Genomic DNA, 25,829 nt, shown 5'->3' on the forward strand with positions numbered 1-25,829 from the left:
TTCCCTTTCTGGGGCACAATGGATTTGCAGGAATGGAGATCTTTTCATTAAAATGGTCCTTCCTTGCACTGTTAAGTACCAGCCGTAACTTTCAGTAAGTTTCTTCATGAAATTGAACCATACAGATGCAAAAATGTTTATGAACACTGTCCGGTGTAATCGAGGGTGAGTTAGAACTTTTACCAAGCGAAAGACTAGGAGTGCAAATTGTGCAGTGAATTGTGACAACTCGTCACACATACTGTCCCTCCCAGAGACGGCTGGCTTAATTTACACACTCCATGTGCCATTAGACCTCAGTGATATTTTCCCAGCCAACTCTGATTTCTTAAGAGCTGCTTTGTTCTATGAAAGTCATCTTCACGTTGACGAGGATAAAAACAGAGGGAACAGAGGAGACACAGATGGCAGTCATTTACCCCAGGTTTCTAACCACAGGGTTGGGAAAGTTATCTGTGTAATTTCTAGGAACAATTGGAATCCCTGTGTGATCCAACAAAATGATTTCACTCACATCAGTGGGAAATATCAAAGTCTCTAATTTGCTTAATTACAAAAGAAGGAAAGACTTGCAATCCCCAGCCTGGGGCCATTAGTTTGTTTGCTGTTTTCTTTTTGAAAATAGGAAGAAAGGATAGGGCGATCAGTTAATGACAATCAGTCCCTTCAGTTCTCAGTGTGGTCTACTTCAGGAGAACTCAATGATAGGGACATTGAAAAGGGTAAACCGTGAAGATTTGAGATGGGAAATGTGCCCAGTCCAGCAGACATGATCTGCCAATCCCACTGATTACATTAGCCCCAGTAATATGAGGAGTTGCCAAGACAACTAATATAATATCGCATGGTTGCACAAAGATCACACTACAGACTTGCAACAACATACACTGGTAGAGTAGATCATAGTAAATCATCTGTAAACTTCACTTAACAGATTCTGTTCAAATCCAGTTCAGTTTTTCAGTGAGCAGACATAGTACTGACTCCCACAACCTCTGGAGCACTGCTGTAGCCTGAGGCAAGGATGTGGCTATTGCTGTTCTCAATTCCAAAAACTCTCTGTTAGCTCTGTAACCATTTGGAAGCTTCACTTCATTCATTCTCATCTGGTCAGGTCCTAGTATGGGTTAGATACAAATAGAGAGTAAACCTCCCTCTGCACTGTCCCATCAAACACTCTGAGACAGGTACAGCATGGTTAGGTACAGAGTTAAGCTTCCTCCACTCTTTCAAACTGAAGATGTCTCTACACTTTAAAGCTGAAAGTAAAACCCCCTTGACACTATCCTCATCATACACTCCCAGGACAGCGACAGCACAGCGTTAGATACAGAGTAAAGCACTGGTAGCGGGTTTTGAGAAGATTTGTAGCTCAACTTGATATTCTGGATGTAGATTTGCTCGCTGAGCTGGAAGGTTTGTTTTCAGACGTTTTGTCACCATACCAAGTAACATCTTCAGTGAGCCTCTGGACGAAGCACTGGTGGTGTAGCCCGCTTTCTCTTCATGTGTTTGGGTTGGTGATGTAATTTATTGTGATGACATCATTTCTTATGGTGAAGTCATTTCCTGTTCTTTTCCACAGGGGATTGTAAATGGGATCCAAGTCAAAATGTTTGTTGATAGAGTTCCAGTTTGAATGCCATGCTTCTAGGAATTCTCGCTCATGTCTTTGTTTGGCTTGTCCTAGGATGGATGTGTTGTTCCAGTCAAAGTGGCGTCCTTCCTTACCTGAATGTAAGGATACCAGTGAGAGTGGTAGATACTAGTAGACAACATGACCCACTCTCACTAGTACCCTCACATACAGATGGGGAAGGACACCACTTCGACTGGGACAGCACATCCATCCTAGGACAAGTCAAACAAAGACACGCACGAGAATTCCTAGAAGCATGGCATTCAAACTGGAACTCTATCAACAAACATATTGACTTGGATCCCATTTACCACCCCCACCCCCGAGGAAAAGAACACGAAATGACATCACCATAGGAAATGACGTTACCACAGGAAATGACATCACCAACCCAAGGAAACCCAAACATATAAAGAGAGAGGGCTACACCACCAGTGCTTCATCTGGAGGCTCACCGAAGATGTTACCTAATATGGTGACGAAACACTCCCAGGACAGGGACAGCAGCGAGTTAGATACAGAGTAAAGCTCACTCTACACTGTCCCCATTAAACACTCCTGGGACAGGGACAGCACGGGGTTAGATACAGAGTAAAGCTTGCTCTACATTGTCCCCATTAAACACTCCTAGAACAGGGACAGCACAAGGTTAGATACAGAGTAAAGCTCCCTCTACCCTGTCTCCATCAAATACTCCCAGGACAGGAACAGCATGGGGTTGGATACAGAGTAAAGCTCTCTCTACACTGTCTCCATCAAACACTCCCAGGACAGGGACAGCATGGGGTTGGATACAGAGTAAAGCTCTCTCTACACTGTCTCCATCAAACAGTCCCAGGACAGGGACAGCACGGGGTTGGATACAGAGTAAAGCTCTCTCTACACTATCCCCATCAAACACTCACATGGTAGAGGCAGAAGTGAGGACTGCAGATGCTGGAAATCAGAGTCTAGATTAGAGTGGTGCTGGAAAAGCACAGCAGGTCAGGCAGCATCCGAGGAGCAGGAAAATCAACGTTTCAGGCAAAAGCCCTTCATTAGGAATGAGGGCCTTCATTCCTGATGCAGGGCTTTTGCCCGAAACATTGCTTTTCCTGCTCCTCGGACGTTGCCTGACCTGCCGTGCTTTTCCAGCACCACTCTAATCTAGACTCCCATAGCAGAGACAGCACGGGGTCAGAACATAAGAACAAAGGGACCCGGAGCAAGAGTATGTCTTCTGTTCCTTCAAGCCTGCTCCACCATTCAATAAGAACTTGGCTGATCTTTTCATGGCCTCAGCTCCATTTACCTGCCCGTTCACCATAATCCTTAATTCCATGAGATACAAAGTAAAAGTCTCTCTACATTGTACCCCATGAAACACTTCCATGACAGGAACAACGTAAGGTTAGATACAGAGTAAAGCTCCCTTTATGCTGTCCCCTTCAAAAACTCTGAGGACATGTTACCTATTAAATTCTCTCCATGTTGTCCTTTGAAACACTCCTTGGCTGAGAGGGATTTGTATTGGAAACAGATCTTTCACAACAATTGATGAATTGTTGACATTACCAAGTAACTGGCAAATTGCATAAATGTCCCAGCTAAATGTCTGACAGTGTGGCTCACCCACAGTACCGTACTGTGTTATGGACCAGGCCCGACCCATGAAACCATTTTTAAGCAGGTAGCCCAGACTATAACTTTGCTATTTGTTTCATGTCAGTGTATAGTGGATATTCCTGGAGTGAATTAGCTGGTCAGGCTGTCGAGTTTTAAACAAAAATAATTTATTCCACAATTATGGAATAAAGCATAACAAACCAAAAATAGAATACCCAAATAACTCATCCTATCCAAACCTGACAGGCTGTCCCATCTTAATGATGCTAATACTTGCAACAATCCCAATGAACAAACCCCTTAGCTCAAAGAGGAAAAATGACTCAAAAAGCTGACAGGTCACAAAGTCAGCAGGGCAGAAGGAGGGGTAGAGCATCCAGTTTAAACTGTGACCCTGACTCAACTAACCCCCGAACCGAACTGATCTGCACACTTAGAGAGCTGGCCACAGCCCCTTGATTATACCAGGTTTTTTTAATTAAAGACTTGAACGCTTTCTGCCTGAAGTATTATCTGTTAGGTATAAAGAAAAGGGCCCCAATGAACCATCCAAACTTCAGACATGTGGAACCTTGGGTCATTTGGAATCTCTCTGAAAGAAATCAAGGGCAACATCACATTGTAAAAGGACTGCGTTTGTGACAACTGCAGTTGTCATTTTGGACGAGAAGTTATGAAACATTGAGTTATGTTTCAGTTCAGTTGCCAGTGGAACCCAGTAATGCCTTCCCACAGTGACTCGTTATTGCTCAGCAGAATGAATAAGGAAGCTGCTTGTACATGAGTGCCCCTTGTTTCTCTGTGGTTAATTTGATGAACTTTCACTGAATTCAGGCAAAATAAAAACGATGTTTATTTGTGAGAGGAAACAGCCCTCAGTTCACACAGTGTGAAGTGCTTGCTCCATCAAAATTGCCAGAATCGACTTCACTTTGTGTAAAATAAGCAGCTGGGAGACATCACTGAAATGAATACAAACACAACCTCCTATGACCCTCACCAAGTTTCTATCTTGGCCAATATTTATCCTTCAACAAAACCAAAACTGTCTTGTTGCGATCAGATTGCTTTTTTGTGGGAGATTGCTGTGCTCAGTGTGGCTGCCTTACTTCCTATGATACAGCAAGAACTCCACCTCACAGGGTATTTGATTGGTTGGCAAAGTCCTTCAGGGACTTTTTTCTACATTCCCAATTAATTAACAGCAAGTTAAAAAGATGGCACGGATTCTGCAAATCTTCAAATATAACCTCAGTCAAATTGGAACACAACAAGGGAGGGAGGGGTTGTTGAGTTGTCTGGGTTCCCTGGTCACCCCACGACCCCAGTCTCGAAGAGTTGTATTCCAATCTGAGTTCCACTCCTCAGAAACAAGGATGGTATTACAGAGTTCATTCATCCACACTTCTGATAGGGCTGAAAGGGAGCAAATTACACAACTTTGACTTTTTATCCTTGTGTGTGGGAATAAAAATCACTGGAAATACTCAGCACCTGTTGAGAGACAGGCAGAGGTAAAGCTCCAACCTAAAGGTAAACTTGAAAGGGTTCAGAAAAGATTTACATCAATGATGCCAGGGTTGGGGGGGTTTGAGCCAAAGGGAGAGGCTGAACAGGCTGGGGCTGTTTTCCTTGGAGCGTGGACACTGAGGGGTAACCTTATAGAGGTTTATAAAATCATGAGGGGCATGGATAGAATAAATAGCCAAGGTCATTTTCCTGGGGTGGAGGAGTCCAGAACTAGAGGGCATAGGTTTAGGGTGAGAGGGGAAAGATATAAAAGAGACCGAAGGGGCAACTTTTTCACGCAGAGGGTGATGCCTGTATGGAATAAGTTGCAAGAGGAAGGGGTGGAGGCTGGTACAATTATAACATTTAAAAGACATCTGGATGGGTATGTGAACGGGAATGGTTGCGAGGGATATGGGCCAAGTACTGGCAAATGGGACCAGATTAGGTGACATCTGTTCAGCAAGGACGAGTTGGACCGAAGAGTCTGTGTCCGTGCTGTACATCTCTATGACTCTATGACTATTCTTTAGATCTGAAAGGAGGTAGATGGATTTTAAAAAATGATGGACAGGGACAGGATGGAGGAGAGGAGAAATTAAGATGTAGAGCATACTCAAAGGGCCGAATGGCCTTCCCCTGCTCCTATGTTTCTAAGTAACAAAATGCCATGGAATCTAAGATGGCCTAATGGTGTTATTGCTGGACTATTAATCCAGAGACTGAAGTAACATTTTGGGGACATGGCAAATGGTGGAATTTGAATCCAAAAACAATCTAATGGCAAATGACTACTGATGGTCATTGTTGATTGTTGGAAAACCCTATCTGGTTCACTAATGTTCTTCAAGGAAGGAAATCTGCCATCCTTACCTGGTCTGTGTGATTAGGAATGGGCAATAAAGTGACACCTACATCGCATGAACGAATAAGAAAAGAGGTAATGTTTGAGGTAAAGAAACAAAACATTGGTGCAGAGCAAGTGTTCATTGCTGAATAAATGAACAGCAATGTCTAAAATCAAAAGCATGAAACGTAACTGTGACAGAAAGGAAAATCACAATGCAGGACCACTTTTCTGGTTTGGCGTTGAATTCCCTGTTGAATCTCGAAGGGTGACAAGAGAAACAGCTGGGAGCTGACCACTCCCTCAACAACACAAGGCTCCAAAGTCAATGTCAAGTGAGATACCATTAGGAGTGTTTAGAAAGGCCTTACCCGTTTTCCTGGTGGTCCATGATGTAGTGGTCCAGCTCTGTACCAGGGAGGGGCTGTACTGGCGGAGGTGGCAGGGGCACGTTGGACCAGTTGGAGCTGGCATTCTTGTGGGGCTTGATGCTGCTTTTGTTTTTCTTCTTCTTCCCACCTTTTCCACCTGCAAAGTGTCACAAGAAATGGCGTCACTCTCCGGTGAGCTAGTCCACTCAGGAAATGCCTTCAGATCAAAGGTCGCCCTCCATGTGAACTCACTAATCAGTTTACAAAACAGAAACAAGGCACTTGGTGTGCCACCCTCACCAACTCCATCCCCCCATTTTATCCCAACCCATCAATATATCCTTCCCTTCCATTTTCCATAGTGTCTTTATCTCGTTTATCATTAAATATGCATACGTTCACTATTTCATGGGAGTGAGTTTTCATATTCTTCTTATTTCCTGGGTTAAAAATCATTCCTTCTGAATTGCTGATTGAGTTTACAAATGACTATCGCATATTAATGGTTACAGTGCCACAAGTGAAAGCATCTCCTCTAGCTTCCTGCTAAAGCCCTTTCATCATATGGAGATGCATTTACTGGTTCATGGGGTGGGGACAGTGCAGGGTGTGGGACATGGGGACTGCGGGCATGTGGGTGGGGGTCAGTGCAGGGTGCGGGATATGTGCATTGCGGGCATGTGGGTGGGGGTCAGTGCAGGGTGCGGGATATGTGCATTGTGGGTGTGTGGGTGGGGGACAGTGCACGTTGTGGGACATGGGGACAGCGGGTGTTTGGGTGGGGGATAGTGCAGGGTGTGGGACATGGGGACTGCGGGTGTTTGGATGGGGAATAGTGCAGGGTGTGGGACATGGGGACTGCGGGCGTGTGGGTGGGGACAGTGCAGGGTGTGGGACATGGGCTTTGTGGGCATGTGGGTGGGGGACAATGCAGTGTGGGGGATATTGGCTTTGTGGGTGTGTGGGTGTTGGACAGTGCAGGGTGTAGGACATGGGCTTTGTGGGTGTTTGGGTGGGGGACAGTGCAGTGTGTGGGACATGGGGACTGCGCAAGTGTTGGTGTGGGACAGTGCAGGGTGTGGACATGGGGTCTGCGGGCGTGTGGGTGGAGACAGTGCAGGGTGTGGACATGGTGTGTGCGGGCGTGTGGGTGGGGACAGTGCAGGGTGTAGGACATGGGCTTTGTGGGCGTGTGGGTGGTGGACAGTGCAGGGTGTAGGACATGGGCTTTTTGAGTGTTTGGGTGGGGGACAGTGCAGTGTGTGGGACATGGGGACTGCGCGAGTGTTGGTGTGGGACAGTGCAGGGTGTGGGACATGGGCTTTGTGGGCGTGTGGGTGGGGACAGTGCAGGGTGTGGACATGGGGTCTGCGGGCATCTGGGTGGGGTCAGTGCAGGGTGTGAGACATGGGCTTTGTGGGCGTGTGGGTGGGGCAAAGTGCAGGGTGTGGGACATGGGGACAGTGGGCATGTGTGTGGGGGACAGTGAAGGGTGTGGACATGGGAACTGCAGGCCTGTGGGTGGGGACAGTGCAGGGTGTGGGACATGGGCCTTTTGGGTGTGTGGGTGGGGGATAGTGCAGGGTGTAGGACATGGGCTTTGTGGGTGTGTGGGTGGGGGATAGTGCAGGGTGTAGGACATGGGTTTTGTGGGGGTTTGGTGGGGCACAATGCAGGGTGTGGGACATGGGGACTGTGGGTGTGTGGGTGTGGACTGTGCAGGGTGTGGGACATCGGGACTGCTAGCGTGTGGGTGGGGAACAGTGCAGGGTGTGGGACATGGGCTTTGTGGGCGTGTGGGTGGGGGACAGTGCAGGGGGTGGGACATGGGGTCTGCGGGCGCGTGGGTGGGGACAGTGCAGGGTGCGGGACATTGGCTTTGTGGGCGTGTGGGTGGGGTCAGTGCAGGGTGTGGGTCATATGCTTTGTGGGTGTGTGGCTGGGGGACAGTGCAGGGTGTGGGCCATGGGGACTGCGGGCGTGTGGGTGGTGGACAGTGTAGGGTGTGGGACATGGGCTATGCGAACGTGCGGGTGGGGGACTGTGCAGGGTGTGGGACATGGGCTTTGTGGGTGTGTGAGTGGGGGACAGTGCAGGGTGTGGGACATGGGCTTTGTGGGTGTGTGAGTGGGGGACAGTGCAGGGTGTGGGACATGGGGTCTGCGGGTGTGTGGGTGGGGGACAGTGCAGGGTGTGGGACATGGGCTTTGTGGGAGTGTGCGTGGGGGACAGTGCAGGATGTGGGACTTGGGGACTGTGGATGTGTGGGTGGGGACAGTGCAGGAGGTGGGAAATGGGTACTGCGAGCGTGTGAGTGGGGACAATGCAGGGTGTGGACATGGGGTCTGCGGACGTGTGGGTGGGGAGAGTGCAGGGTTTGGGACATGGGCTTTGTGGGTGTGTGGGTGGGGACAGTGCAGGGGGTGGGACATGGGGACTGCGAGTGTGTGAGTGGGGGACAGTGCAGGTGTAGGACATGGGCTTTGTGGGTGTGTGGGTAGGGTACGGTGCAGGGAGTAGGACATGGGCTTTGTGGGTGTGTGGGTGGGGGACAGTGCAGGGAATGGGACATGGGGACTGCGGGCCTGTGAGTGGGGGACAGTGCAGGGTGTGGGACATGGGCTTTGTGGGTGTGTGGGTGGGGACAGTGCAGGGGTGGAACATGGGGACTGCGGGTGTTTGGGTGGGGGATAGTGCAGGGTGTGGGACATGGGGACTGCGGGCTTATGGGTGGGGGACAGTGCAGGAGGTGGGACAAGGAGACTGCGGGCGTGTGGGTGGGGGACAGTGCAGGGTGTGGGCCATGGGGACTATGGGCATGTGGGTGGGGGACAGTGCAGGGTGTGGATCATGGAGACTGCGGGCGTGTGGGTGGGGGACATTGCAGGGTGTGGGACATGGGGACGCTGGGCGTGTGGGTGGGGGACAGTGCAGGGTGTGGGACATGGGGACTGAGGGCGTGTGGGTGGGGGACAGTGCAGGGTGTGGGACATGGGCTTTGTGGGTGTGTGGGTGAGGGAAAATGCAGGGTGTGGGACATGGCCTTTATGGGTGTGTGGGTGGGGGACAGTGCAGGGGTGGGACTCAGGGACTGCGAGCATGTGGGTGGGGGACAGTGCAGGGTGTGGGATATTGGCTTTGTGGGTGTGTGGGTGTTGGACAGTGCAGGGTGTAGGACATGGGCTTTGTGGGTGTTTGGGTGGGGGACAGTGCAGTGTGTGGGACATGGGGACTGCGCGAGTGTTGGTGTGGGACAGTGCAGGGTGTGGACATGGGGTCTGCGGGCGTTTGGGTGGGGACAGTGCAGGGTGTGGACATGGTGTGTGCGGGCGTGTGGGTGGGGACAGTGCAGGGTGTAGGACATGGGCTTTGTGGGCGTGTGGGTGGTGGACAGTGCAGGGTGTAGGACATGGGCTTTTTGAGTGTTTGGGTGGGGGACAGTGCAGTGTGTGGGACATGGGGACTGCGCGAGTGTTGGTGTGGGACAGTGCAGGGTGTGGGACATGGGCTTTGTGGGCGTGTGGGTGGGGACAGTGCAGGGTGTGGACATGGGGTCTGCGGGCATCTGGGTGGGGTCAGTGCAGGGTGTGAGACATGGGCTTTGTGGGCGTGTGGGTGGGGCAAAGTGCAGGGTGTGGGACATGGGGACAGTGGGCATGTGTGTGGGGGACAGTGAAGGGTGTGGACATGGGAACTGCAGGCCTGTGGGTGGGGACAGTGCAGGGTGTGGGACATGGGCCTTTTGGGTGTGTGGGTGGGGGATAGTGCAGGGTGTAGGACATGGGCTTTGTGGGTGTGTGGGTGGGGGATAGTGCAGGGTGTAGGACATGGGTTTTGTGGGGGTTTGGTGGGGCACAATGCAGGGTGTGGGACATGGGGACTGTGGGTGTGTGGGTGTGGACTGTGCAGGGTGTGGGACATCGGGACTGCTAGCGTGTGGGTGGGGAACAGTGCGGGGTGTTGGACATGGGCTTTGTGGGCGTGTGGGTGGGGGACAGTGCAGGGGGTGGGACATGGGGTCTGCGGGCGTGTGGGTGGGGACAGTGCAGGGTGTGGGACATGGGCTTTGTGGGTGTGTGAGTGGGGGACAGTGCAGGGGGTGGGACATGGGGTCTGCGGGCGCGTGGGTGGGGACAGTGCAGGGTGCGGGACATTGGCTTTGTGGGCGTGTGGGTGGGGTCAGTGCAGGGTGTGGGTCATATGCTTTGTGGGTGTGTGGCTGGGGGACAGTGCAGGGTGTGGGCCATGGGGACTGCGGGCGTGTGGGTGGTGGACAGTGTAGGGTGTGGGACATGGGCTATGCGAACGTGCGGTTGGGGGACTGTGCAGGGTGTGGGACATGGGCTTTGTGGGTGTGTGAGTGGGGGACAGTGCAGGGTGTGGGACATGGGGTCTGCGGGTGTGTGGGTGGGGGACAGTGCAGGGTGTGGGACATGGGCTTTGTGGGAGTGTGCGTGGGGGACAGTGCAGGATGTGGGACTTGGGGACTGTGGATGTGTGGGTGGGGACAGTGCAGCAGGTGGGAAATGGGTACTGCGAGCGTGTGAGTGGGGACAATGCAGGGTGTGAACATGGGGTCTGCGGACGTCTGGGTGGGGAGAGTGCAGGGTTTGGGACATGGGCTTTGTGGGTGTGTGGGTGGGGACAGTGCAGGGGGTGGGACATGGGGACTGCGAGTGTGTGAGTGGGGGACAGTGCAGGTGTAGGACATGGGCTTTGTGGGTGTGTGGGTAGGGTACGGTGCAGGGAGTAGGACATGGGCTTTGTTGGTGTGTGGGTGGGGGACAGTGCAGGGAATGGGACATGGGGACTGCAGGCCAGTGAGTGGGGGACAGTGCAGGGTGTGGGACATGGGCTTTGTGGGTGTGTGGGTGGGGACAGTGCAGGGGTGGAACATGGGGACTGCGAGCGTGTGGGTGTGGGACAGTGCAGAGTGTAGGACATGGGCTTTGTGGGTGTGTGTGTGGGTTACAGTGCAGGGAGTAGGACATGGGCTTTGTGGGTGTGTGGGTGGGGGACAGTGCAGGGAATGGGACATGGGGCTTGTTGGTGTGTGGGTGGGGGACAGTGCAGGGTGTGGGACATGCGCTTTGTGGGCGTGTGGGTGGGGACATTGCAGGGTGGTGGACATGGACTTTGTAGGTGTGTGGTGTGGGACAGTGCGGGGTGTGGGACATGGAGACTGCGGGCGTGTGTGTAGGGACAGTGCAGGGTGTGGGACATGGGGTGTGCGGGCGTGTGGGTGGAGACAGTGCAGAGTGTGGGACATGGGGACTACGGGCGTGTGTGTGGGGACAGTGCAGGGTGTGGGACATGGGGACTGCGGGTGTCTGGGTGGGGACAGTGCAGGGTGTAGGACATGGGCTTTGTGGGTGGGGACAATGCAGGAGGTGGGACTCGGGGACTGCGATCGTCTGGGTGGGGGATAGTGCAGGGTGTGGGACATGGTCCTTGTGGGTGTGTGTGGGTGGGGGACGGAGCAGGGTGTGGGACATGGGCTTTGTGGGTGTGTTGGTGGGGGACAATGCAGGGTGTGGGACATGGGGACTGCGAGCGTGTGGGTGGGGTACAGTGCAGGTTGTGGGACATGGGCTTTGTGGGCATGTGGGTGGGGGACAGTGCAGTGTGTGGGACATGGGGACTGCTGGCGAGTGGGTGGGGGACTGTGCAGGGTGTGGGACATGGGGATTGCGAGCATGTGGGTGGGAGACTGTGCAGGGTGTGGGACATGGGGACTGCTGGTGTGTGTGTGGGGTCAGTGCAGGGTGTCGGACATGGGGACTGCGAGTGTGTGGGTGGGGGTAAGTGCAGGGTGGGGGACATGGGGACTGTGGGTGTGTGGGTGGGGACAATGCAGGGTGTGGGACATGGGGACTGTGGGTGTGTGGGTGGGGACAATGCAGGGTGTGGGACATGGGCTTTGTGTGTGTGTGGGTGGGGGACAGTGCAGGGTGTAGGACATGGGTTTTGTGGGCGTGTTTGGTGGACATGGCAGGGTGTGGGTCATGGGGACTGTGGGCATGTGGGTGGGGAACAGTGCAGTGTGTAGGACATGGGCTTTGTGGGTGTGTGGGTGGGGGACAGTGCAGGGTGTAGGACATGGGCTTTGTGGGTGTGTGGGTGGGGGACAGTGCAGGGTGTAGGACATGGGCTTTGTGGGCGTGTGGGTGGGGGACAGTGCAGTGTGTGGGACATGGGGACTGCTGGCGAGTGGGTGGGGGACTGTGCAGGGTGTGGGACATGGGGATTGCGAGCATGTGGGTGGGAGACTGTGCAGGGTGTGGGACATGGGGACTGCTGGTGTGTGTGTGGGGTCAGTGCAGGGTGTCGGACATGTGCTTTGTGGGTGTTTGGGTGGGGGACAGTGCAGTGTGTGGGACATGGGGACTGCGGGCGTGTGGGTGGGTACAGTGCAGGGTGTGGACATGGGGTCTGCGGGCGTGTGGGTGGGGACTGTGCAGGGTTTGAGACATAGGCTTGTGGGCGTGTGGGTGGGGGAAAGTTCAGGGTGTGGGTCGTGGGGACCGTGGGCGTGTGTGTGGGGGACAGTGAAGGGTGTGGACATGGGGTCTGTGGGCGTGTGGTTGGGGACAGTGCAGGGTGTGAGACATGGGCTTTGTAGGCGTGTGGGTGGGGGACAGTCCAGGGTGTGGGACATGGGGACTGCGGGAGTGTGGGTGGGGGACAGTGCAGGGTGCGGGACATGGGGATTGCGAGCGTGTGGGTGGGGGACAGTGCAGGGTGTGGGATATGGGGATTGCGAGCGTGTGGGTGGGGGACAGTGCAGGGTGTGGGACATGGTCCTTTTGGGTGTGTGGGTGGGGGACAGTGCAGGGTGTGGGACATGGGCCTTTTGGGTGTGTGGGTGGGGGACAGTGCAGGGTGTGGGACATGGGGACTGCGGGAGTGTGGGTGGGGGACAGTGCACGGTGTGGGACATTGGCTTTGTGGCCGTGTGGGTGGGGGACAGTGCAGGGTGTGGGACATGGGGACTGCGGGTGTGTGGGTGGGGGACAGTGCAGGGTGTGGATCATGGGGATTGCGAGCGTGTGGGTGGGGGAGTGTGCAGGGTGTGGGACATGGGGACTGAGAGCGTGTGGGTGGGGGACAATGCAGGGTGTGGGACATGGAGACTGCGGGTGTGTGGGTGGGGGACAGTGCAGGTTGTGGGACATGGGCTTTGTGGGTGTGTGGGTGGGGGACAGTGCAGGGTGTGGGACATGGGCTTTGTGGGTGTGTGGGTGGGGACAGTGCAGGGGGACATGGGGTCTGCGGGCATGTGGGTGGGGAGAGTGCAGGGTATGGGACATGGGCTTTGTGGGCATGTGGGTGGGGGACAGTGCAGGGTGTGGGACATGGGCTTTGTGTGTGGGTGGGGACAGTGCAGGGGGTGGGACATGGGGACTGCGAGCGTGTGGGTGGGGGACAGTGCAGGGTGTGGGACATGGGCTTTGTGTGTGTGTGGGTGGGGGACAGTGCAGGATGTGGGACATGGGCATTGTGGGTGTGTGGGTGGGGACAGTACAGGGGGTGGAACATGGGGACTGCGAGCGTGTGAGTGGGCGACAGTGCAGGGTGTAGGACATGGGCTTTGTGGGTGTGTGGGTCGGTGACAGTGCAGGGTGTGGGATATGGGCTTTGTGGGTGTGTGGGTGGGGGACAGTGCACGGTGTGGGACATGGGGACTGCGGGAGTTTGGGTGGGGGACAGTGCAGGGTGTGGGACATGGTGACTGCGGACGTGTGGGTGGGGACAGTGCAGGGTGTGGGACATGGGGTCTGTGGGCGTGTGGGTGGGGACAGTGTAGGGTGTGAGACATGGGCTTTGTGGGTGTGTGGGTGGGGGACAGTGCAGGGTGTGGGACATGGGCTTTGTGGGTGTGTGGGTGGGGACAGTGCAGGGGGACATGGGGTCTGCGGGCATGTGGGTGGGGAGAGTGCAGGGTATGGGACATGGGCTTTGTGGGCATGTGGGTGGGGGACAGTGCAGGGTATGGGACATGGGCTTTGTGTGTGTGTGGGTGGGGACAGTGCAGGGGGTGGGACATGGGCTTTGTGGGTGTGTGGGTGGGGTATGGTGCAGGGAGTAGGACATGGGCTTTGTGGGTGTGTGGGTGGGGGACAGTGCAGGGTATGGGACATGGGCTTTGTGGGCATGTGGGTGGGGGACAGTGCAGGGTATGGGACATGGGCTTTGTGTGTGTGTGGGTGGGGGACAGTGCAGGGTGTGGGACATGGGGACTGTGGGTGTGTGGGTGGGGGACAGTGCAGGGTGTGGGACATGGACTTTGTGGGTGTGTGGGTGGGGGACATGTGGGTGGGGAGAGTTCAGGGTATGGGACATGGGCTTTGTGGGTGTGTGGGTGGGGGACAGTGCAGGGGGTGGGACATGGGGATTGCGGGTGTGTGGATGAAGACAGTGCAGGGTGTGGGACATGGGCTTTGTGGGTGTGTGGGTGGGGGACAGTGCAGGGTGTGGGACATGGGCTTTGTGGGTGTGTGGGTGGGGGACAGTGCAGGGTGTGGGACATGGGGACTGTGGGTGTGTGGGTGGGGGACAGTGCAGGGTGTGGGACATGGCTTTGTGGGTGTGTGGGTGGGGGACAGTGCAGGGTGTGGGACATGGGGACTGCTCGTGTGTGGGTGGGGGACAGTGCAGGGTGTGGGACATGGGGACTGCGAGCGTGTGGGTGGGAGACAGTGCAGGGTGTGGGATATGGGCTTCGTGTGTGTGTGGGTGGGGGACAGTGCAGGATGTGGGACATGGGCTTTGTGGGTGTGTGGGTGGGGACAGTGCAGGGGGTGGGACATGGGCTTTGTGGGTGTGTGGGTGGGGACAGTGCAGGGGGACATGGGGTCTGCGGGCGTGTGGGTGGGGACAGTGCAGGATGTGGGACATGGACTTTGTGGGTGTGTGGGTGGGGGACAGTGCAGGGTGTGGGACATGGGCTTTGTGGGTGTGTGGGTGGGGACAGTGCAGGGGGTCATGGGGTCTGCGGGCGTGTGTGTGGGGAGAGTGCAGGGTATGGGACATGGGCTTTGTGGGCATGTGGGTGGGGGACAGTGCAGGGTGTGGGACATGGACTTTGTGGGTGTGTGGGTGGGGGACATGTGGGTGGGGAGAGTTCAGGGTATGGGACATGGGCTTTGTGGGTGTGTGGGTGGGGGACAGTGCAGGGGGTGGGACATGGGGATTGCGGGTGTGTGGATGAAGACAGTGCAGGGTGTGGGACATGGGCTTTGTGGGTGTGTGGGTGGGGGACAGTGCAGGGTGTGGGACATGGGCTTTGTGGGTGTGTGGGTGGGGGACAGTGCAGGGTGTGGGACATGGGGACTGTGGGTGTGTGGGTGGGGGACAGTGCAGGGTGTGGGACATGGCTTTGTGGGTGTGTGGGTGGGGGACAGTGCAGGGTGTGGGACATGGGGACTGCTCGTGTGTGGGTGGGGGACAGTGCAGGGTGTGGGACATGGGGACTGCGAGCGTGTGGGTGGGAGACAGTGCAGGGTGTGGGATATGGGCTTCGTGTGTGTGTGGGTGGGGGACAGTGCAGGATGTGGGACATGGGCTTTGTGGGTGTGTGGGTGGGGACAGTGCAGGGGGTGGGACATGGGCTTTGTGGGTGTGTGGGTGGGGACAGTGCAGGGGGACATGGGGTCTGCGGGCGTGTGGGTGGGGACAGTGCAGGATGTGGGACATGGACTTTGTGGGTGTGTGGGTGGGGGACAGTGCAGGGTGTGGGACATGGGCTTTGTGGGTGTGTGGGTGGGGACAGTGCAGGGGGTCATGGGGTCTGCGGGCGTGTGTGTGGGGAGAGTGCAGGGTATGGGACATGGGCTTTGTGGGCATGTGGGTGGGGGACAGTGCAGGGTGTGGGACATGGGCTTTGTGTGTGTGTGGGTTTGGGACAGTGCAGGATGTGGGACATGGGCTTTGTGGGTGTGTGGGTGGGGACAGTGCAGGGGGTGGGACATGGGCTTTGTGTGTGTGTGGGTTGGGGACAGTGCAGGATGTGGGACATGGGCTTTGTGGGTGTGTGGGTGGGGACAGTGCAGGGGGTGGGACATGGGGACTGCGAGCATGTGGGTGGGGGACAGTGCAGGGTGTAGGACATGGGCTTTTTGGGTGTGTGGGTGGGGGACAGTGCAGGGTGTGGGACATGGGCTTTGTGGGTGTGTGGGTGGGGGACAGTGCAGGGTGTGGGACATGGGCTTTGTGGGTGTGTGGGTGGGGACAGTGCAGGGGGTGGGACATGGGGACTGCGAGCGTGTGGGTTGGGGACAGTGCAGGGTGTAGGACATGGGCTTTGTGGGCGTGTGGGTGGGGTACGGTGCAGGGAGTAGGACATGGGCTTTGTGGGTGTGTGGGTGGGGGACAGTGCAGGGTGTGGGACATGGGGATTGTGTGTGTGTGGATGGGGGACAGTGCAGGGTGTGGGACATGGGGATTGCGGGTGTGTGGATGGGGGACAGTGCAGGGTGTGGGACATGGGGATTGCGGGTGTGTGGATGGGGGACAGTGCAGGGGGTGGGACATGGGGATTGCGGGTGTGTGGATGAGGACAGTGCAGGGTGTGGGACATGGGCACTGCGGGCGTGTGGGTGGGGGACAGTGCAGGGTGTGGGACATCGGGACTGCGAGCATGTGGGCGGGGGACTGTGCAGGGTGTGTGACATGGGGACTGCTGGTGTTTGGGTGGGGACAGTGCAGGGTGTGGGACATGGGGACTGCGAGTGTGTGGGTGTGGGTCAGTGCAGAGTGTGGGACATGGGGACTGCGGGTGTGTAGGTGGGGACAATGCAGGGTGTGGGACATGGGGACTTCGGGCGTGTGGGTGGGGGACAGTGCAGGGTGTAGGACATGGGCTTTGTGGGTGTGTGGGTGGGGGACAGTGCAGGGGGTGGGACATGGGCTTTGTGGGTGTGTGGGTGGGGACAGTGCAGGGGGTGGGACATGGGGACTGCGAGCGTGTCGGTGGGGGACAGTGCAGGGTGTAGGACATGGGCTTTGTGGGTGTGTGGGTGGGGGACAGTGCAGGGGGTGGGACATGGGCTTTGTGGGTGTGTGGGTGGGGACAGTGCAGGGGGTGGGACATGGGGACTGCGGGCGTGTGGGTGGGGGACAGTGCAGGGTGTGGGACATGGGCTTTGTGGGTGTGTGTCTGGGGACAGTGCAGGGGGTCAAGGGGGCTGCGGGCGTGTGTGTGGGGAGAGTGCCGGGTATGGGACATGGGCTTTGTGGGCATGTGGGTGGGGGACAGTGCAGGGTGTGGGACATGGGCTTTGTGTGTGTGTGGGTCGGGGACAGTGCAGGATGTGGGACATGGGCTTTGTGGGTGTGTGGGTGGGGAAAGTGCAGGGGGTGGGACATGGGGACTGCGAGCGTGTGGGTGGGGGACAGTGAAGGGTGTCGGACATGGGCTTTGTGTGTGTGTGGGTGGGGGACAGTGCAGGATGTGGGACATGGGCTTTGTGGGTGTGTGGGTGGGGACAGTGCAGGGTGTGGGACATGGGGACTGCGAGCATGTGGGTGGGGGACTGTGCAGGGTGTGGGACATGGGGACTGCTGGTCTATGGGTGGGGACAGTGCAGGGTGTCAGACATGGGGACTGGGAGCGTGCGGGTGGGGGACAGTGCAGGGTTTGGGACATGGGGACTGTGTGAACAGTGAAGGTAATACAGTGGGCATAAGTGTGAACAGCGAGTGTGGTGCAGTGAGAGTAAGTGTGAACAGCGAGAGTATGGCAATCAGGATAAGTGTGAACAGCGAGGGTAGTGCAGTCATGTAAGTGTGAACAGCGAAGGTAGTACAGTCAGCGTAAGTGTGAAAAGTGAGTGCAGTGCAGTGAGAGTAAGTGTAAACAGCAAGGATAGTGTAGTCAGGGTAAGTGTGAACAGCGAGGATAGTACAGTCAGGGTAAGTGTGAACAGTGAATGTAGTACAGTCAGGGTAAGTGTGAACAGCGAGGGTAGTGCAGTCAGGGTAAGTGTGAACAGCAAGGATAGTGCAGTCAGGATAAGTGTGAACAGCGACTGTAGTGCAGTCAGGACAAGTGTGAACAGCAAGTGTAGTGCAGTCAGGGTAAGTGTGAACAGCAAGGGTAGTGCAGTCAGGGTAAGTGTGAACAGCGAGGGTAGTGCAGTGAGGATAAGTGTGAACAGTGAGGGTAAGTGTGACCAATGAGCGTAGTGCAGTCAGGGTAAGTGTGAACAGTGAGGGTAGTACAGTCAGGGTAAGTGTGAACAGCGAGTGTAGTGCAGTCAGGATACCTGTGAACACTGAGGTTAGTGCAGTCAGGGTAAGTGTGAACAGCGAGGTTAGCGCAGTCAGGGTAAGTGTGAACAGCAAGGGTAGTGCAGTCAGGGTAAGTGTGAACACTGAGGGTAGTGCAGTCAGGGTAAGTGTGAACAGCGAGCGGGTAGTGCAGTCAGGGTAAGTGTGAATATCGAGGAGAGTGCAGTCAGGGTAAGTGTGAACAGCGAGGGTAGTGCAGTCATGTAAGTGTGAACAGCGAAGGTAGTACAGTCAGCGTAAGTGTGAAAGTGAGTGCAGTGCAGTGAGAGTAAGTGTAAACAGCAAGGATAGTGTAGTCAGGGTAAGTGTGAACAGCGAGGATAGTACAGTCAGGGTAAGTGTGAACAGTGAATGTAGTACAGTCAGGGTAAGTGTGAACAGCGAGGGTAGTGCAGTCAGGGTAAGTGTGAACAGCAAGGATAGTGCAGTCAGGATAAATGTGAACAGCGACTGTAGTGCAGTCAGGACAAGTGTGAACAGCAAGTGTAGTGCAGTCAGGGTAAGTGTGAACAGCGAGGGTAGTGCAGTGAGGATAAGTGTGAACAGTGAGGGTAAGTGTGACCAATGAGCATAGTGCAGTCAGGGTAAGTGTGAACAGTGAGGGTAGCACAGTCAGGGTAAGTGTGAACAGCGAGTGTAGTGCAGTCAGGATAAGTGTGAGCAGCGAGGTTAGCGTAGTCAGGGTAAGTGTGAACAGCAAGGGTAGTGCAGTCAGGGTAAGTGTGAACACTGAGGGTAGTGCAGTCAGGGTAAGTGTGAACAGCGAGGGTAGTGCAGTCAGCTTAAGTGCGAATATCGAGGAGAGTGCAGTCAGGGTAAGTGTGAACAGCGAGGGTAGTGCAGTCAGGATAAGTGTGAACATCGAGGAGAGTGCAGTCAGGGTAAGTGTGAACAGCGAGGGTAGTGCAGTCAGGGTAAGTGTGAACAGCGAGGAGAGTGCAGTCAGAGTAAGTGTGAACAGCGAGGGTAGTACAGTCAGGGTAAGTGTGAACAGCGAGGATAGTGTAGTCAGGGTAATTCTGAACAGCGAGTGTATTGCAATCAGGGTAAGTGTGAACAGCGAGGGTAGTGCAGTCAGGGTAAGTGTGAACAGCGAGTGAAGTGCAGTCAGGGTAAGTGTGAACAGCGAGGATAGTGTAGTCAGGGTAAGTGTGAACAGCGAGTGTAGTGCAGTCAGGGTAAGTGTGAACACTGAGGGTAGTGCAGTCAGAGTAAGTGTGAACAGCGAGGGTAGTGCAGTCAGGGTAAGTGTGAACACTGAGGATAGTGCAGTCAGGGTAAGTGTGAACACTGAGGGTAGTGCAGTCAGAGTAAGTGTGAATAGTGAGGGTAGTGCAGTCAGGGTAAGTGTGAACAGCGAGGATAGTACAGTCAGAGTAAGTGTGAACAGCGAGGGTAGTGCAGTCAGGGTAAGTGTGAACAGCGAGTGTAGTGCAGTCAGGGTAAGTGTGAACAGCGAGGAGAGTGCAGTGAGGGTAAGTGTGAACACTAAGGGTAGTGCAGTCAGGGTAAGTGTGAACACTGAGGATAGTGCAGTCAGGGTAAGTGTGAACACTGAGGGTAGTGCAGTCAGAGTAAGTGTGAATAGTGAGGGTAGTGCAGTCAGGGTAAGTATGAACAGCGAGTGTAGTGCAGTGAGGGTAAGTGTGAACAGCGAGGATAGTGTAGTCAGGGTAAGTGTGAACAGCGAGTGTAGTGCAGTCAGGGTAAGTGTGAACAGCGAGGAGAGTGCAGTGAGGGTAAGTGTGAACACTAAGGGTAGTGCAGTCAGGGTAAGTGTGAACAGTGAGGGTAGTGCAGTCAGGGTAAGTGTGAACAGCGAGGAGAGTGCAGTCAGGGTAAGTGTGAACACTGAGGGTAGTGCAGTAAGGGTACGTGTGAACAGCGAGGATAGTGTAGTCAGGGTAAGTGTGAACAGCGAGTGTAGTGCAGTCAGGGTAAGTGTGAACAGTGAGGAGAGTGCAGTGAGGGTAAGTGTGAACACTAAGGGTAGTGCAGTCAGGGTAAGTGTGAACAGCGAGGGGAGTGCAGTCAGGGTAAGTGTGAACAGCGAGGGGAGTGCAGTCAGGGTAAGTGTGAACAGCGAGGGGAGTGCAGTCAGAGTAAGTGTGAACAGCGAGGGGAGTGCAGTCAGGGTAAGTGTGAACAGCGAGGGGAGTGCAGTCAGAGTAAGTGTGAACAGCGAGGGGAGTGCAGTCAGGGTAAGTGTGAACAGCGAGGGGAGTGCAGTCAGAGTAAGTGTGAACAGCGAGGGGAGTGCAGTCAGGGTAAGTGTGAACAGCGAGGGGAGTGCAGTCAGAGTAAGTGTGAACAGCGAGGGGAGTGCAGTCAGGGTAAGTGTGAACAGCGAGGGGAGTGCAGTCAGGGTAAGTGTGAACAGCGAGGGGAGTGCAGTCAGGGTAAGTATGAACAGCGAGGGGAGTGCAGTCAGGGTAAGTGTGAACAGCGAGGGGAGTGCAGTCAGGGTAAGTGTGAACAGCGAGGGGAGTGCAGTCAGAGTAAGTGTGAACAGCGAGGGGAGTGCAGTCAGGGTAAGTGTGAACAGCGAGGGGAGTGCAGTCAGAGTAAGTGTGAACAGCGAGGGGAGTGCAGTCAGGGTAAGTGTGAACAGCGAGGGGAGTGCAGTCAGGGTAAGTGTGAACAGCGAGGGGAGTGCAGTCAGGGTAAGTGTGAACAGCGAGGGGAGTGCAGTCAGGGTAAGTGTGAACAGCGAGGGGAGTGCAGTCAGGGTAAGTGGAGTTGGTTGGGGCTGATATGAGGTGATTGAGGAAGAGGAACTCAGTGGCCAACACAGGGATGGAGCTGCAAGTGCAGTGAATCCCAGTGAGCAATCCGAAACCAGCAGAATCGTTCAGTCACTCAGAAAGCATCTGCAGAGGAACAGAAGGGTTTGTGGTTCATCAGGCTAGACTGATTTTGACAAATTGACCCATCCGAAACGTTAACTTCTCTGTTTTCTTTCTCTGCAGATGCTGCTGGAAGGTTCCGAGTTTCTCCGAGGGGAGGTTGGATGCAATTGTTTCTTGGTACAGATTGTTGTGGTCAGGAGCAGGAACTGACGGGCGGACAGATAATGGTCCAGGTGTGAGTGTCAATCTGAGGTGTTGTTGTCTCCAGTGTATGACATGAATACAGTCAGTCAGTTAGCAAAGGCAAAGTCTGATTGGCAGAGAAGTAATTACCACAAGTGACCAATCTCAATCTGAGTGCCAGGTAGTGGGAAGAATTTCCTGTTGCACACAGTAAGTAATTTATATGTTAATCATGGACTCACTCACAGAATGTTGCCTCATAGCTTTTCCTCTTCCAGGTAACGTACAAAACCTTTCTGCTTCAAACATCCAGAGATCACATTGAACAATCCAAACACAGGACAGCGCACAGAGAGTAAAGCCCCACCTATTCTAACCCACGCAGCACACCCAGCCAACCGGTTAAAGGCACAATGCATGCAGAGTAAAGCTCCCTCTACACTGTCCCCATCAAACACTCCCAGGACAGGGACAGCACAGGGGTTAGATACAGGGTAAAGCTCCCTCTACACTGCTCTTATCAAACACGCCCAGGACAGGGACAGCACAGGGTTAGTCACACAGTAAAGCTCCCTCTACACTGTCCCCCATCAAACACTCCCAGGACAGGGACAGCACGGGTTTAGATGCAGAGTAAAGCTCCCACTACACTGTCCCCATCAAACACTTTCAGGACAGGGGCAGCACAGGGTTAGTCACACAGTAAAGCGCCCACTACACTGTCCCCATCAAACACTTTCAGGACAGGGGCAGCACAGGGTTAGTCACACAGTAAAGCTCCCACGACACTGACCCCATCAAACCCTCCCAGGACAAGGACAGCACAGGGTTAGATACAGAGTAAAGCTCCCTCTACACTGACCCCCATCAAACCCTCCCAGGACAGGGACAGCACAAGGTTAGATACAGAGTAAAGCTCTCTCTACACTGTCCCCATCAAACCCTCCCAGGACAGGGACAGCACAGGGTTAGATAGAGAGTAAAGCTCCCTCTATACTGACCCCATCAAACCCTCCCAGGACAGGGACAGCACGGGGTTAGATACACAGTAAAGCTCCCCGTAGAGCTGCTTGGTTCACCTGGAAGCGTGCAGGTTGGGATTTAGCTCAGTTCAGGGGATGGGGGCGTTGGGGTGTGGGATTTCAGCCTGTGATTGGTGTTCCAGATACAGGCACAAACCTGCGGACGGTTCCTCTGCTCCAATCGGAGGCCGTGTCTGCATTGCCTTCAGTGTTGATCGATTCACTGACAAGCCTGTCGGTCACCAACCTCCTCTGATTGGAAGAGCAGGGAACTGTACAAACATTACTCCTGTCATGTCGGTCTAAGGCCACCCTCCAGCAGTAATGCTGTGATTTGTTTCGGTGGGAGGTGGGGTTTACAGGGAAGTATAAGAGTGAGGATGCCTACTGCAAGTGCAGGGTGATCCTGAGTTTCGGCATTGGTCAGCGGATTGGGGGGGGGGGATAGAGGCTCCAAGTTGGGAAGTAGGTCATGGGACATCAAGACCCTCTCCTTCATGAGTAAATGCTAACCCTCTGAAGGGCTGCAGTCACATGATGGAGTGGACCTTCTGCACCTCCCCAGTGTGTGTGTGTGTGTGTGTGTGTGAGTGGGGTATATTGAGATGGAGAATGTATGAGGAGACTGGAGTGAGAAGGGGAAAGTGTGTATTTGATGGACTGAGGGATGGGTCAGTGTGTGGGAAAGAGGCTGTGATTTTTTTTTTAAATTCAGGGCAGGATGACGGCTAGACCAGCAAATATTGCCCATCCCTAATTGCCCAGAGGGCAACTGAGAGTCAACCATATTGCTGTGGGTCACATGTAGGCCAGATCAGGTGAGGACAGCACCTTTCCTTCCCTGAAGATAATTAACAAACCAGGTGGGTTCATTCAACATCCAATAATGATTTCATAGACATCAGGAGATTCTTAATTCCAGATGTTCTTTTTAAATTTAATTCAAACCCTGACAGGATTCTAACCCAGACCCCTGAACATTAGCTCAGTTTCTGGATAAATAGCCCAGTGATATTACCACAGGACCATTGCCAGAACTTGGATGGAGGAGTCAGAGAGGGAGATCGTATATGGGAGAGAGAGAAAATGTGTGTGAGGGAGAGAGGGAGAGTTTGTGAGGGAGAGAGGGAGTGAGAGAGGGAGAGTTTGTGAGGGAGAGAAGGAGAGAGGGAGTGAGAGAGGGAGAGTGTGTGTGAGGGAGAGAGGGAGAGTTTGTGAGGGAGAGAGGGAGTGAGAGAGGGAGAGTGTGTGTGAGGGAGAGAGGGAGAGTTTGTGAGGGAGAGAGGGAGTGAGAGAGGGAGAGTGTGTGTGGGAGAGAGGGAGAGTTTGTGAGGGAGGGAAAGTTTGTGAGGGAGAGAGGGAGTGAGAGAGGGAGATTGTGTGTGGGAGAGAGGGAGAGTTTGTGAGGGAGAGAGGGAGTGAGAGAGGGAGAGTGTGTGTGGGAGAGAGGGAGAGTTTGTGAGGGAGAGAGGGAGAGAGGGAGTGAGAGCGGGAGAGAGGGAGAGTTTGTGAGGGAGGGAGAGTTTGTGAGGGAGGGAAAGTTTGTGAGGGAGAGAGGGAGTGAGAGAGGGAGAGTGTGTGTGGGAGAGAGGGAGAGTTTGTGAGGGAGAGAGGGAGTGAGGGAGGGAGATTGTGTGTGGGAGAGAGAGGGAGATTTTGTGAGGGAGAGAGGGAGTGAGAGAGGGAGAGTGTGTGTGGGAGAGAGGGAGAGTTTGTGAGGGAGAGAAGGAGAGTGTGTGTGGGAGAGAGGGAGAGTTTGTGAGGGAGAGAGGGAGTGAGAGAGGGAGAGTGTGTGTGGGAGAGAGGGAGAGTTTGTGAGGGAGGGAAAGTTTGTGAGGGAGAGAGGGAGTGAGAGAGGGAGAGTGTGTGTGGGAGAGAGGGAGAGTTTGTGAGGGAGAGAGGGAGAGTGTGTGTGGGAGAGAGGGAGTGACAGTGGAAGACTGTGTGTCAGAGTGAGAGTGTGTGTGGGGGGGGAGAGAGAGAGTGAGAGAGCAAGAATGTGTGTGGAGAGAGTGAGTAATAGCGGGAGGCTGTCTGTGACAAGGAAGAAGGCGATGGGGTAGTGTGTGTGAGATGGAGGAGTGAGAGGGAGAGCGTTTATGTGTACGAGATAGAGATTGAAGGGGAGTACGTTTCTCTGGGAGAGACAGTGCAAACACTAAGACTGAGTAAGCCACTCTTTGCCCTGCTCCTTCAACTCCCAAACACTGATCCACAAAGCAGGGTGGAAGAGAGGGGAGCTATGGCTGGAAGGGTTCGACTCAGAGTCTTCAACACTGGAGGTGAGAGGAAGGTCAATGTTACTCAAATCTAACTCTTTTGGATAGCTCTGCATCGCTCCCCTCCCCGCTGATCAGGGCTTGGGTCAAAAAAAGATTTTAATCAGTTAGCTCTGCTGTTTAGCACGTGTTCATGGTAATTTTTATTACTTACTCATTTAATTAATTGATTTGTAATTTATTGGTTTTTGAAATTCTTGTTTACTTTTATGCATTGTTTTCTCATTTTGAAATTTGCTTACCATCCTCCCGCATTGAGTGACACTAAAACTGAAAAGTAGCCCCCAGGGTTAGACAGGCCAGACTGTTCTGATAGCTGGGTACGTTAATCACCCCAAATTCCGAAACCCTATTCCACCAGCCCGACCCGTCTCTCACCTCTTCATAATTCTGAGGTTTGTAAGTTAGAGTTGACAAAACAAAAAAACAATTGTTCTTTTGTTAAATTGGTCCAGGAAAGATTCTTAGAATTTAGAATCTCTACAGTATGGAAACAGGCCTTTGGCCCAGCAAGTCCATACCAACCCTCTGAAGAATAATCCACCCTGACCCATTCCCTAATTTCTCTACATTTCCCCTGATTAATGCCCCTAACATTTGGGCAATGTAGCGTGGCCAATCCACCCTAACCTATACATCTTTGGACTGTGGGAGCAAATCCACGCAGACACAGGGAAAATATGCAAACTCCGCATAGACAGTTGCCTGAGGCTGGAATCGAACTCAGGTCCCTGGTGCTGTGAGGCTGCTAACTGCTGAGCTACCTTGCCGTCCCAAAATCTAAAGGCACCACTTTACTTGAAGAGTGGGCCAGAGGTTTATATTGAAGGGTTTGTCTTTGGAATGTTCGGATGTTTAATGACCATGGTGGAGTGGAATGCTTCAAACATTTCAGAACAATATCTACTCAGATGTCCCACTTTCTGGACAACAACAAGACGAGACTGCGCGAGGAATAGCGAGTCATACCTTTGACACATACTCGAGAGTTCACTGACATACGACAGGGCAGAGGGTATGGTGTTAAGTGTTGAGGACAAACCTGAGAGACTTCTTTCAGAGCTGTTGTGGGAGCTGGAAGTGCTGAAGTCCTCAGAATGGTTGTGAGGCATTCTGTTAGACAATCCCTCAGCCAATCGGTAGTCAGGGATGAAAAGCAGGGCTAAAGGTCAAAGGGTAAAAGTCACAGTGGCATCTGGTGTAGTAGCTCAAGGCACAAGCACATGCAAGGACA

At 54.2% G+C, this 25,829-nt stretch overlaps 1 protein-coding gene across 6 annotated transcripts in view; it reads right to left on the reverse strand.

Moving 5' to 3' along the window:
* robo2 (roundabout, axon guidance receptor, homolog 2 (Drosophila)) overlaps positions 1-25,829 on the reverse strand; it is a 1,751,833-nt gene that overhangs the window by 60,594 nt on the left and 1,665,410 nt on the right. For all 6 annotated transcript variants that reach the window (XM_087992449.1, XM_087992448.1, XM_087992445.1 and 3 more), the window contains 2 exons: positions 25,638-25,757; positions 5,972-6,128 (listed from right to left, as the gene is read on the reverse strand). In XM_087992449.1, the coding sequence (XP_087848575.1) occupies positions 5,972-6,128; positions 25,638-25,757 (277 nt within the window). The remainder of the gene's footprint in view (positions 1-5,971; positions 6,129-25,637; positions 25,758-25,829) is intronic.

This window comes from Chiloscyllium plagiosum, unplaced genomic scaffold (genome assembly GCF_037043375.1).
Source record: "Chiloscyllium plagiosum isolate Xiang-an unplaced genomic scaffold, Cpla_swu_hap1 HiC_scaffold_12, whole genome shotgun sequence".
Classification (NCBI taxonomy): Eukaryota; Metazoa; Chordata; class Chondrichthyes; order Orectolobiformes; family Hemiscylliidae; genus Chiloscyllium; species Chiloscyllium plagiosum.